The following is a 14,023-nucleotide window of genomic DNA, read 5'->3' as shown; positions in this document are numbered from 1 at the left end:
ATCTAAACTTCTAACTTCTCAAACTGACACTTATCCACAGAGGTAACGATGAACAGGAGATAAAGCCTGATGTCACTCTCTGATATCAGAACTACCACATTTGGCTTCCTGGATCCCACAAAACTTGGTAAAGATAGATTTATGCTTTCTGCTGGAATGTGTTTGTTTGGCCAACAAGCAAAACTTTATCACAGAAAACTTTTCACTGAAATGAAAACTATTCTCTTTGTCTCAACTGTATTAGTCCATACTGTACAAAGGTAGAAAATACAAGTATCCGGATTCTGCTGTCAGGAGCTGAAATACGATAGACTAGTAATTATTTGCAGTAACAAAATTATCTTTATAACTGTAAAATTGAAACTACTGTAAGTTTTTCTTTGTTTTTCAAGTTAAAATCAAGGTAGTTTTCGTCTTTGTAAGCACAGCAATATTTTCAGATAGCCTAAAATGAAGGTATCAATTTCACTAACCAGATAAATAACTTTCATAGTTTTACTGAATGACATTTGTGGAAACCTTGATTAGTAACATCTTGAACCAAACTCACCCCAAATTCAGCTCTTTTTACTTCTATAAAGTTTACATAACATTTAACTATTCCCCATTGTTTTCAGGCAACTGACATGTGAAACATCCATTTCATAAGTGCATATGGGACAGATTTTTTCATCTCTAGATTAACAGCTAAGTTTTGGCAACTTACTCTTACTGCATAGATAAGTATGGATAAGTAGTAGATAAATATCAGTAAGTCCAGAGACGGACTGGATGACAATCACTCAAGTTATGGTTAAGTATTTTAAAGGAAAATAAACACACATTACGAAAAATCAGATTTGTTTAGGGATATAGTTTTTGAGGTTAACTGCAGTAGCAGACTTTAAAATCATCACAAAGGCTTAAATTAGTCAAGAACACAGTGAGTCCTAAAGTATTTTTTCTCACTTTAAGGATTTTGAAATTAGTACCTTACTGACATGGATTATTGGAGAAACTGATTATGTTTATCTGTGGAACCTTACTCTATAAAAACTCAGGGTAACTGGAAGAATCAAGGAATTAGGAAAGCAATATTGAACACTGGAGGTTCTTAATAATTGTTTCATTTCTAGCAGACCAGCAGGTACTGCCTTTCAAAAAATACTGGGCAAGTAACCATCTCTTTCTTTGAAATCACAGGGAAAATGTCATGGTTTGGGCAGAAATAAAATGCGAAGATCATCTTTAGTCCATTATTATCATTATCTTATAATAACAATTTAGAGCATCCCAATTATCAGCAATTCTTTAAATTCATTAATCAACATTTCATGGTATCCTAACAGAACATATCTTAAACATTCCAATCACTTCATGAAGGTCAATTTAACACTAACCAGTATCTGTGAAGCTTGTTCACTGCTTTGTGAATGAGTGGGTTTTTTCGAGTCCTTTCTTGTCCTTGACTGAGGGTGAGCATTTAACAATAGGTCTGATCTGCAGTTCCTTCCTCCAAAGCAAAGCAATCTGCCTAAAGAAAAGAAGGCAAGAGGAGAAAGTAGAAAGGAGAATCATGTAATGTATTTGTATATTTTTTTTCCAACCCCAGGTGGTGTCCACCTAAGAAAAAGCCACAAAATAGACCATGTTACAAATATGTCCTTGCTATCATTACTGTGATTTTTTTACCAAGCTTGCACTTTCTATCTGTTTTCTGTATACAAAACTTCACATAAATAAAAGGGTTATGAAAAAAGTGATATGACTTCTCTGTGTGTGGTGGAGAATAACACAATGTAAATTCCTTTTAGCATCCCACATGCTCTCTGAATGGTGAAAACATTTCTATGGAAGAAATTTCTCTTGATTGTTTGCAGCCCACTTGTCAGGGAGTGTATGATTTGGAACATCTCCATATTGCAATTTATTCTTGCAGTTGTTTGCTTCTCCAGAACTAAAGTAACTGGTTACCTGGCAGCCTATCAACAGCAGAAGAAAATTTAAATGTAGTAAATTCATTGTAATTTATGTTTCACTGTTTTCTTAAAAAGTTTCCAATCCTTCTGTTCTTTAGAACATTCTTTTGAAAGAGTGCCTTTTGACTCCTTTAACATGGGGAAAAGATTGGTGAATCCCAAATTAGTACTCAACCTGTAGGATAAAAATACAAACTTATATAAAATACTATACAGGTCCTGTAAAAATAGCTGTGGAATTCAGATTTTTTTAATATTTGAAACTTGTTTGTCCAAGAGAGACTTACATCACTCCAAATTCCAATGAAAGTTCTGTTACACTATAAAATAATATATAAGAAGATAATAGAAAGTAATGTTTAATAATGTAGTATAACAATACAATAAATTGTATTTAAGAATGTAATATTATAGCAAATAATATAATATTATAGTGTAATAATGATATAATCTGAAATCTATTTTGATTTCTTTTTTCTAACGTAAATCATTATGTCAAAACACACTGTTGTTTCTTTCTGCTTTGTGCTGTTCAGACAATGATCCTAAGCATGCCAGAATCAGTAGAGAAGGTTTGAGTGGTTTAAATGAGCTGTGGATCAGGCTATTACAGGGAAGAGGTACTTTCAAGTTGTAAGAAAGTTTGAAACACTCAGCATTATTATGATTATAACATTTCAATACAGGCCATGTGTGGACATGGTATGAAAATTCTTCTTTAAGTTAGACAATTAGCGGAGATGTAGCCCTGATATATGCTGCTAAGACACTGCACTCCTGACATGTGCTTCTGCAACTGTAGAGGCTCAGCTGTAATTCCCTTTCTGAAGCCTTTTAATGTGGCAGTTGGTATATTTCCTGGTAATGAATAGTATAATCCTGGTTTTGCTCATTGAGCTTAGAATGTAGGACAGTACTGCATCCCTCACTTTTTTGGTACTGTCTATCCATAAAATGCTAGTTTGATATGGAATTGGTTTTGCTGCCTCTTAAAGCTTTTAAAGGTGCAATTTTTTCTAACATGATTTAGACATTTTTTTCACAGATTATCCTGATTAGTGGGAAGGCAAGACGCCTGTATGATTTAAGCATAGAGTAAGTGACTGGGTTGAAGCAGGCAAAGAAGATAACCACGTTATGAGTGTAAAAGAGGAGTTTGAAAGAGGAGGTGACGGGGAAGTAAGATAAAGCACTCTATCAGTGAAAGCACTGTCAGTTGGTGGCTATACATCCTCTAGCATGTCAGTTAGGCAGGCTGACATTTCCATTGGATAAAGGAGCTAAGAGGGAAATAGAAAGCAAGATATACAGGACATCAGCCTAGAGAAACATTTTTGTTGGTATTGTGGGTGGTGTTAGGTAATGATATGATAGAAAAGAGAAACAAAGAGGCAGAGTCAAGGGCAGAGACTTATGGAACTGCAAGCAGGGGAAGCAGGGATGAAGACAGCTCTCCAAAAGAGTGGAAAAAGAAGTAGGAAGAGGAACATCACTGCATTTCTATAGAATTCTTACTTTATGATGTTTTCTGAGCTTCATGATTTGGAGCTGGAGTAAGAATATGGAATACAGAACTACAAAACTTTTAGAAAATATTAAGTGTTTAATAAAAACATGTAAGAAGGAACAAGAAAAATCTGTTCTAGACTCTTGGAGAATGAATAGGATTCCGTAACCATTATAGCTTCTGTTTTTAAAATGTAGTTTACTTTTACAGCTTGTGCTCATATAATTTTATTTCCTAAAGCATATAAGATTTTAAAAGTGCCTAAAGATTTGATTTGAAATTTAAAAATATCACTTAGCTTAAAAGTTTTGTTAAACACTTAATGTTTTCATCTGATTATACTTTGTTTAGAATCATAATTTAGAGTAGAATAATAAGAAGTACAACTAATGTAACAACAATATAAACAAACCAGTTAAAGGGAAAATAGAATTAATATCCAGAAAATAATCTTGAATGATATCTATGTAGGCATGAGTTCATTTTTAAATTTAAGAGGCAGAAAGCCAGTTGCTGGATACATTATAAATGCATAGAGTATGTTGCTGGTCACAGACCTGAACTGTCTGGTGATGAGAGTATGCACTTTTATTTTTCCCATCTTAAACTCTTATCCTTTTTTGAATTTACATGGCGAGATTTCCTTTAAGCCCTGTATGTTATGCAAGAACCTCTTGCTTTAATGCTGTTTTAAAACAGCTGTAGTCTGACACAACAGACAAAGATAAACTGTTGCTTAAAGATGCTTTGCTCAATTTGATTTATTGCTGAATAGCTGAAAAATTAATTTGCCCAAGTCACTAACATTCCATATATTAATTTCTTTTCTTGAATACTGACAGAGATGTACACTTACATTGCTATTTGGAAACAAACCTCACTCTCCTAACATACCATAATATTTTTTACCATAAAGAATATACAGGCCTATGTTTTGCTGTCATAAGGCATTTCAAACCATTAAAATCACTGATTGGATATTATCCAAGGCATTTGACATTGTGGGCGGTAATGGAGCTGCACAAAATTTTAAAGCAGCTGTAAGTTGTTTATCTTATTGGACTGAATTCTTTGATAAGAATTTCTGAAATGTTAAGAGTTCTCTATGTAATGGGAAAAAAAAAATATGGCTCATACTTAGCTGGTTGCTGTTACACTGGCTCTGGGATTTCAGACAAGCAAGACCAGCAGTGTAGATTAAAGCACTTGAGCCTTACCTGCAGTAATTTATGAGCATGGATGTTCCTGAAGCATCCTTTTTGCCAGTTCATTGGGCCTGGGTACAGCTCCGTTTCCTGCAGGGTTAGTATCGTCATCTTTGCACAATGTAGACTGAGCTTCAGGAAAAGCTGGGGATATCAGAAAAAGACAAATTGTGAAACGTTTGAGAGAGATATAGTTATCCAAGTCCTTCTCAAATGAGTTGGTATTTGGTACTTCAACCTCTCAGGTAGCTTTGCAAATCCCTACCAATAGTTTTTAGAAAAATGCTTTCTCATTATGGCCTTCACATCTAAACTCAATACTGTTTCACTTTCTGCTCTGTTAGATGAAGACCATAATGGGGCCTCCTAAACAGTGGAACTAAGAGTTTCTTTATTTTTTTGCAAAGGATAAAATACAGCTTTTAGACATGAACTAAATGACAAAATAAATATTTCCATGATCTGTGAGATCATATGCCTTACTGAAGAAAATTAAAATCTCTGATCTCTCAATCTGTCTCTTTTTGCTTGTTTCCTGTTTACTATCTAGTCAGATAGACTCTGGTTAATGAAATGTGTTAATGTAAAACGTAAAAAAAGAAATACATCACATTATTTTTGCTAGTCTGATGTAATTGTCAAGTTTCTCACTAATTTTATATATAATGTATTATCATATGTACATTTTTGGTGCTGTGTATAATTCTTGTAAATATTAATTTCTCTGTTCACACAATTTATATAACACAATTAGTGAATAAAGCCAAAGGGATAGTTACACGCAGGAATGTCCCATTGTGGCTGAAATTTTTGCTCTATTTTAATGTGATGTAATAAATAGGAAAGCAACTGTTTGATGTGAAGCCTTAGGTACTTCAGGCGGCATGTTTGTTGTGGTTTCCTTAGTTGCCTAGGAAGGTCTCATTGGGAATGACAGTCAAATCTCAAACAAACTTTGGATGAGGCACAAATTACAGTATAGAGAACTGGGATTTCAATGCTGAGAAGCTTCAGCATATGCCATATTTCCAGTCATATCAGCTAGCTTTGTATTTGCTCTTCTGAATTATAGTGCTATTCCTGCTGATGGATACTAAGCAGCTTGATCCAATTACCTTAGTATAGGTGTTGGATGCTAATTGAAAGACCTTCTAGAATGTCTGAGACATAAGCTTTATAGATATGACATGGCATCCACAGACCCCAGGGCAGCAACTGGAAGCTAGATGGGATTGCATGCACATCTCAAATATCACTGGAAACTTCTGCTTAGGCAAATATATCGAGCTTTTGATGGTAGTCCTGTAGCACTTCTGACTTTTTTTCCTTCCTATGTTCCACAGTAAAAGATCTCTGAATTTATCAGTAAAAGTTTTCTTCAGTTGTTGCCCTAAAGTACTGATGACCATTGAAGAAATTGTTTCAATATATGTTTCTCATATTTCCTTGTTAGTTATAGATGCAGAGAAGAAAAAAAGAAATATAATTTTAAACAATGAGTTTTGACTGCTGATCAACTTCTAAACAAGGCGAAAATAATTGAAACATTGTTAGAGAGGCTCAAATAATAATATAATGCTATATAACAATTATGCGATATAACAATGTAATATATAACAATATAATTAATGCTATATAACAATATAATAATTCACTAGAGAATTTTCAGAAAGAGAAAATTGAGAAACTTTTTTCATCAAGCTTTCTACAACCTTATTTCACTTCATGCTGAACGCGCTTGCCAAGAATCAAGAATTGAGTGTACTATTTTTACACAACATACTTGTTTTACTGACTACATGGACCCCCTTTTTTTTTTTTTTTTAAATCTGATTCATGTTTAAGCAATTGTTTGTAAACTTTAAAAAAAGCTTTTGGTTTTACTCAGAACTCTGTGTGTCTTTGTTTTAGATTGAGGAGGATACGTGGCAGAAATACTACCTGGAAGGAGTTGCAAATGAAATGTATACAGAGTATCTGTCTAGTGCCTTTGTGGGTTTGTCCTTCCCTGCAGTTTGTGAGTAAGTAGAAATACTTATTAATACACATAAGTATTTGCCTTCTTTCAAGTGAAATCTAAGGTTTCTGCAGGAGACCTTTTCACTCTGCCACAGACCTAATGTTGCTACATAGATGGGTTCCAATAAAGTAAACAACAAAGCAATCACTGTATGGAAGTATTCCAAACATTGTAATGCCTGTTTTCAGAAGAGATTTGGAATTAAGTGATTGTAAATGAAAGCATAAGTGTTGTCAGTGCTTCACAAATTCATCAGAAATCCATTTAAATTTGTTTATTACTATAAGCACAAGACTTTGCCTAGATATCTTGAAATAGAAAATCTCATAATGTATTCTAGAAATTGGTATTAGATTCAGAATGAATGCTAATTTGTACTGTTTACCCTAACTACAGTCATGAAAATTAAATCTCCACACAAAACCACTGTCAAACATACTTGAATTTCTATATGTGTTCTTAGAAACATGTGACTGAGACTGACATAAAGCTGACATTCATTTAAGTGTGCTGCTAGAGCTGAGATAAAATAATCAATAAAGAAAGGGCATTTATTGAGATTCAGAAACATGTCTAAACTTTGGAGCTCTCCTCAAGCATTTGATTATCTAGAGGCTTAATTAACCGTGTTTCCTAGTTTAAATTAAAGAAAACGATTTATCTCAAATTTTCCAACAGTTTAATAACTCTATTAAATTCAGGTTAATTAAAGCACATTGAAAATTAAAATGTAGTGTTACATATTAATGAGTTTGGTGCATAGGTATTTTCGTTACCATAAGAACTGGCTATTCAATTTCCAGAAGAACAAGAGGACAGCAAAAAGTCCGCTGCATTTGTTTGTGAAGGGGAAATAAAATCAGTGGACAGGCTTAGTGTGATCAACTACCCACAAAATATACGGACTTTGAGAACAGGTTTTGTAATTTAGCTTTTACAATTCATGCCATCAATGACATTTTAAAACCCTGAAACTGAATGTGATATGCTGCTTCCTCAGGTTATTGGTCTCGATTGCCGGTCTAGGAATGTGATTCTTTGGTAAATAGGCTGCCATACAGTTTGGATAACAAACATAAAGAGAGTGCAGAAACATCTCCTCTTTCAATGGGGATGGGACACTCAATATTGTTGAAGAATTTCCAGCTTTTGATGTTAACACCAAAGTGAAAAATTAGATGGAAATAGAAGTTAATATCAGTCTGCAAGTTTTACTTATAATGCTGAGTATATGTGTGTGTACTGTGTGAACATATTCCCACCAATATATTTTTAATACATGAATGTAATTCCTATCATTCTGTGCCCTTGGATATTGTGGTGTGGATGATTCTGATTGAAGAGTGAACTAACCAAACTGTTCCCCACGAGAGCAGAGTCTTCTAGTGGGCCTTCTAATATTTACTAATGCAAGGCTAACCTTCATCCAGGTTTTAGGCCCACCATTCTCCACTCAAAATTTTTCCTAATGAGGCTAGCACATCTATGGATTCACACTTGACCTAACAGTGGAAACAGCATATGAAAGGTGTCTGCTTCTCTTAATACATGTTAAATTGGGCCTATTTGCTGTTGGTTCTATTTTTGAAGTCACTCATTCAATCAAATGTCATAGCCATGTTTTAATAAAAGGCAAAATTATAGAGATGTCATTATCTCTGTATTTGTGCAGCATATGATTGCATGGTATATACCTATGGCATGTATTCCCACATTAGTCATGAGGTTTTTTGTATGTTTTTATAACAGATCATTTGGGGAGCTAATCACAGAAGTCTTAGAAACTTCATTGTCCTGACAAAGGAGAACTAAGTTAGATGAGTAGGTGACACTCAGCACTTGTCTGCATTCTCTCTTGGCTCTGCAACGGTTTATTTCTCCTCTGGATATGTTCATAGTAGTAGCACTTTCTAGTCTGAGAGTGACTCCAAATTAAGCCAGTCTTTCATAGAGCATAGGCTACCTGTAACTGTCAAGTTCTTGCTTCTATCTTTGTATCATTCTCTTCAACTAGATTGCTGACTTGTCTCGGTGAGGTAAATCTTAGGCACTTTTGAACTCTTGAGACTTAAGCCACACATAATATGACCAGTACAGTTTTCTGCCTCTCTGAAGCAGTGATGCTGGATCAGTCCATACCTGTTAAATTAAGAGCTTTTTCCTGAACCCAGGATTTTATTCAACATTGCAGATGTGTGTCAAATTTTAGACTCAACAAATGTAAGGTCAGCTCAGGTAGTGGCCAAAACACAAGACAGCCTCTAGACTGATGTGACTCTAAATGAAGCTTTCCATTTTCTGACTGTGATTAAAATCAGACTCCATGTGATTCTGCCAGAGAATTTTACTATGTTTTATTTAAAATACTTCCTATATTTTACAATATTCTCCAAGTGCTCTCAGAAACTCTCCTCTGGGTCCCCCCAGCAACAGGTTAGCCACCCCCACTGCCTCCAGCCAGCCAATGAATATGTGCTAAATAGACTCCGTGGGCACACCTGTGAGGTAGCAAGAGCCCACACATGAAAACAGATGTTGTAAGGTCCCACTGTGCTCCCTAATTTAACCTCAGTGGACAGCAACCTTTTCACAAGTATGAAAAGGCTGCTTCAATAGAAAGTTTCCATAGATCAGCGCAGAGGCCTTACAGCTTCCCACAGTTCTTTCTTCTTTAATGCCTTTGAAGTATGGAGGCCTATGTTACTGTTACCAGTGCTTACACCATGGTTTTGGATAACCTAGATTTTACTACACTTGGTACAAGCAATAATTAGTGGGTTAGTATTTACTGAACAAATATTAGTTTATTAATTCAAACTCTGTATACGTGGCAGCCATGTTTCCTGTTCATACCTAGAAAACTAACAATACTCACTTCTGTAAAGCAAGCTTGGTTTCTTTGTGCTTAAAACCTTCAGCAGAGCTCTTACAGGAACAATGTCCATACTTAGTTTTCTTATTCCAACATGATCAGCTTTAATGGGAGACAGAAAGAACAATGGAATGATAGTTTTGTTTAGCAGGATGAGAGTACACAAAAGTAACAAAAGACAAATATTTATGAAACTCTTTAGCCAAGTGTGTATTGGAGTAGAATGTATTCCACAGCACTTCCATTGCATTTCAAATCAGGAACCATCTCATAAACCAAGATAATATTTGATGTGGGAAACACGGAGAAAAATCAATGTAGTGTTCTGTATTGACATTTCTTGCATTCAGTGTTTTCATAACAGACGGACAGGTCAGCAACCAAAAACTTAAATATTCAGCTCAGGTTCTCACTACCATCCTAGTAATGGTAGTGGTATCCACTACGGTGAGCAGTAAATTTATTCTCTCACCTGCTCTTGGTCTTATCAGCAGCCACTGACTGGAACTGGTACAAATAATTAATTTGTAGCAAGTGCTTCTGTGTGAATATACGTGTATATAGAGAGTAATGTATGTCATTATGAGTGATGTATGTCATATTATCATGAGTGACATAAATCACTCTCTACACTCTATTATATTGTTTAAATAATGACTCATGAACCCACTAGAAAGAGACTGATCTTTATCAGGATTCACCCATATTGTCCATATGCTTTTGTGTTAAAATGTATACTTGGTATTCTGTATTCCCTCTAGATGTCTACTTTTCCTGCTACCATGAATTCTACGTTATCCTAGTAGAGTTCCAGTCTTGGAGGTCTTCTTCCACTGTGCTAGATTTAAAGAGTACTTTGACTTTTTTGATTGATTTATGCAAAACTTGGCCCACTTAGATGTGGGGGGGTTTATTATTTTAACTTATGTTAATTGTGTACAACTCAATCTCATAGAATTTAATAGAAGGGTTTTCCTTTTGGTCTTTGAATGACCCCATAAAATCTCGATCTCCTAAGGAAAAGACAAAAGGCCTTGTCCACAGCCTTACATGAGTGATACTCAACAAAATTATTGCTAAAAACTTTGTTAGGTCTATAGAATAAGTGCCTAAAATACCCATACCAAATGCTCAGCTTCTGCACATGACAGGACTGATAGCTTTTTCTCCCCCCGCTTTCTTTCTCTCTCTCCTTTCATTTTCCCCTTTTTCCTGTTCTTTTTCCCTCCCTTCTTCCTCCCTTCCCCCCCTTTTCTCCCCCTTTTCCCCATTTTTTCCCTTTTTTTTTCCTCCTCCTCCCCCCCCCCCCCCCCCCCCCCCCATCTGTTACCCTGTTGGAGACAGGAAACTAATCTATTGTAAACTTCAACCAGGAGATCATTTAAAGACAGGGGAGACAAGAACCTTTTCCAGATACTTCCCATGATGAGCCTTCAAAGATAAAGTAGCCTCATATCATGATTTAACAAAGCAAAAGAAGAGAGTTCAAAACTTTGCTCAAAAATATTGTATCCAGATGCATCAGGGAAATGTTTACTTGAAGTACTAAAGTACATTTAAATTGTTGCCCTGCAGGTGCATTAGGCATTGTTTGTATGGAATACTTTTCATCAGTTTCAAATCTCTCTCTGATACATCTATTTGTTCCTGACTGACTAAAGAAATTAAAAAGTACATTCTTCAATGTTTTGGCAGTAAGTGTGAACAATGTTTTTCATGCACTGAACCTGGCAATGAGTCTTGCTTTGTAGCCAGTGATTCATAACTTGCAAAATATAAAATTTAGTTGTGTTTTGTTTTATTGGTCAGATGGGATTAGACCAGAAAACATACCTTGAATATGTAGCATCTCTGTGTCTCTTCACAGCTGAGATTTTGGTTAAGCTTCTAATCTGACATGGAACTGCCCACTTAGCTAAAGCATGTCTAGTAAACTAAACGCCTCACTGGCATTGTTCACTTTTCATTAAGCTAATGGTTCCGTTATTTCGGTGGAGTTACTTCTGCTCCACATCAATGTAAGATATATATAGCAATCACAGATCCAGTAAACATCTGCGTGATTACACATAGACGCAGCACAGCCATATTTTTTTCATTCTTCTATATTTCTGAGCTGGCCTGTTAGGGTTTCTTATCCTTTTGCAGTACGTGCAAAGTTTTTGCTATCTTTCTGAGGTGTAAATAATAAGTCAACAGTCATGTAAGATAAACAATATTGTAAGTGGAAATAACTGTAATAGTAGTTAAGCACTCTTACTTTTTGAGCAAATTTTCCAGTACTGGTAGCAAATGAATTCTTCCTAATTTATATAAAACTCCAGGAGTTGCAGTTAACATTGCAACACCACCAGTGTCTTCTGTACTACGTATGTGGTAGATTTCAGCCAACGGTGCTTTCTTAGCATCTCTAATTTCTGATTCCTCCTCTAACTTCTCTTGTCATGTGCTCTTCTGTAGCATACTTAAAAAGATCCAACAGTTCTAATGCAATGGTAGAAGTGCATGTAATGATCTAGTAAGACACCTGTAAAATACATAAATATTTTAACAAGACCCCCAAAAATCTTGCTAACGAACCTATCATTTTACACTTGATCAGATAACCACTTACATCAGTGCTTACTTTTAAATCTTTTAATAGTTCTGTGAAATTCTACTATTGGAGTATTTGCTTAAATTTTTTTCCTTGCCTGAGCAATACATGAGTGCTCAGCATCTGGAAGAATCCAGCTGTAGGTTGAAAGCAGAAGGTGCCCATGCTTTTGCCAGTTCCATGCAATTGGAAATTAGCTGAGCATGACATTAACAAACCTTTAAAAGGGATATTTGGGTTATTATATATATATTGTGGCAATTTCTATTCCAACATACAAGCCTCATTGACTGCACTGGTTTTAGACACTGCTGCTCCATGAAAATACAGTACCTGTTATTCTCATAGTTCCAACTTCTAAGGAGCACAGCGTACTAGCAAGTACCAAAGAAAGCACCAGTTGCCAATTTCTTCTGTTAAAACTATTTTTTATGCACAAATAATGTATTTATGAAAGAATTCTGATATTGTAAGTAATTTGCTAAGCTTAAGATGCTACTATAAGATACTACTTTTTTTTCAGGAATGATATTTTTCTATATTATTTTTCGTTAGGTGAGTAGCAATGTGATTTATCTTATATCAACATACTTTTGCTAACTGCAGCTGAACCAAAGTATGGAAGTAGATTGAAAGTACTTTTTCTTTCCTGAGGAAAGTACGTATTCCTTTGGCAAAGTAATTCAGAAAAAAACGTTATAACTGACCCTGAGGAAAAAAATTGAATGATTTATGGTGTACCAGATTTCAATAAAAAATCTGTTTGAAAAGACAAAACTTCCTTCCAGTAGATTTTCTAATTAAATCCTTTTTTTAATGTTTGGTACAAAATTAAATAATTAAGAACTAATCAAGGTTATATCTTCATGTTTTGCTGCTCAGAAAGAAGAATGATAATTTCTTTAAATTCTAAATATCCCAGTACTTTCACATGCAAATAATACAGCAGGTATCTATGGTTAATTTATGCCAATGATAGTCTTACCAGTAAAGGACAATTTAATGTCAAAACCGATTTATTTTTCTCTGGGTAGATAGAAACAGTCAGATTCCAATTCTTAAGACCCTTTGTTCATGACCATCTGTGTTCATCAGTAGTTAGCAGATGATGCTGACAGTTGAAAATAAAATAGAAATTAATGCCTTATGTACTGTCATTGACAATTTTTGTGGACTTCTACATAGTAATTGGAGATACAAAGTGTTCTAACTTCTTATTACAAGGTTCTTTATGTATCTGGGGAAAAAAATCAGGTATAAGATCTTTCTCATTTTAATCATATCAAACTGCATTTGCACAATACAGTTAAGTAGTGAGACTTATTAATCCTGATGTTTAATTGCATAGCCAAATGCATGTAAACCTTTTTATTTCACCACTTAATATTTTTAGTAAATCTATAAATACGAATGAGATAGTGATGCCAGCTGTTAGGGTAGCATTGTGCTTATCTCTATGTTGTGTTTGTTGGGTTTTTTTTTTCTTTTTAGGAAGATATAGACACATTATCAAATACTAGAAAACCGAGGAAGAGAAGTTAACTGTGTTTCCTAAGGAATGTAGGTGGTCAAAATAAAAAAATAGATTTAGAACTCTTGACATTTGCGGTTCATTAATGTTATTATATCATCTTTTTAAAAACAGAAATGTAATAGTCTTAATACAACACATAGGGTACTCTAGTATTAATATGTTTGAAAATTGATTATTTTCTTTTTCTTTTTTTTGATAGTCAGGCTTCATTAACCTGTTAATGTTGTGGGAGGTGATGAGCTAATAAAGTATTCAGTAACTATCAGGATTTTGTCTGTCCATTTCTGACATTGGCTGGAGTTCTGGGGGTAGAATAAGAGTTTTAATTGAT

The 14,023-nt window shown here is 34.8% G+C and overlaps 1 protein-coding gene across 41 annotated transcripts in view; it reads left to right on the top strand.

The window, feature by feature from the left end:
* KCNMA1 (potassium calcium-activated channel subfamily M alpha 1) overlaps positions 1 to 14,023 on the top strand; it is a 528,106-nt gene that overhangs the window by 388,099 nt on the left and 125,984 nt on the right. For all 41 annotated transcript variants that reach the window (XM_075717335.1, XM_075717316.1, XM_075717321.1 and 38 more), the window contains one exon: positions 6,582 to 6,691. In XM_075717335.1, coding sequence (XP_075573450.1) covers positions 6,582 to 6,691 — 110 coding nt within the window. The remainder of the gene's footprint in view (positions 1 to 6,581; positions 6,692 to 14,023) is intronic.

This window comes from Pelecanus crispus, chromosome 10, assembly GCF_030463565.1.
Source record: "Pelecanus crispus isolate bPelCri1 chromosome 10, bPelCri1.pri, whole genome shotgun sequence".
NCBI lineage: Eukaryota > Metazoa > Chordata > Aves > Pelecaniformes > Pelecanidae > Pelecanus > Pelecanus crispus.
This window is presented reverse-complemented; position numbering and strand designations above follow the sequence as displayed.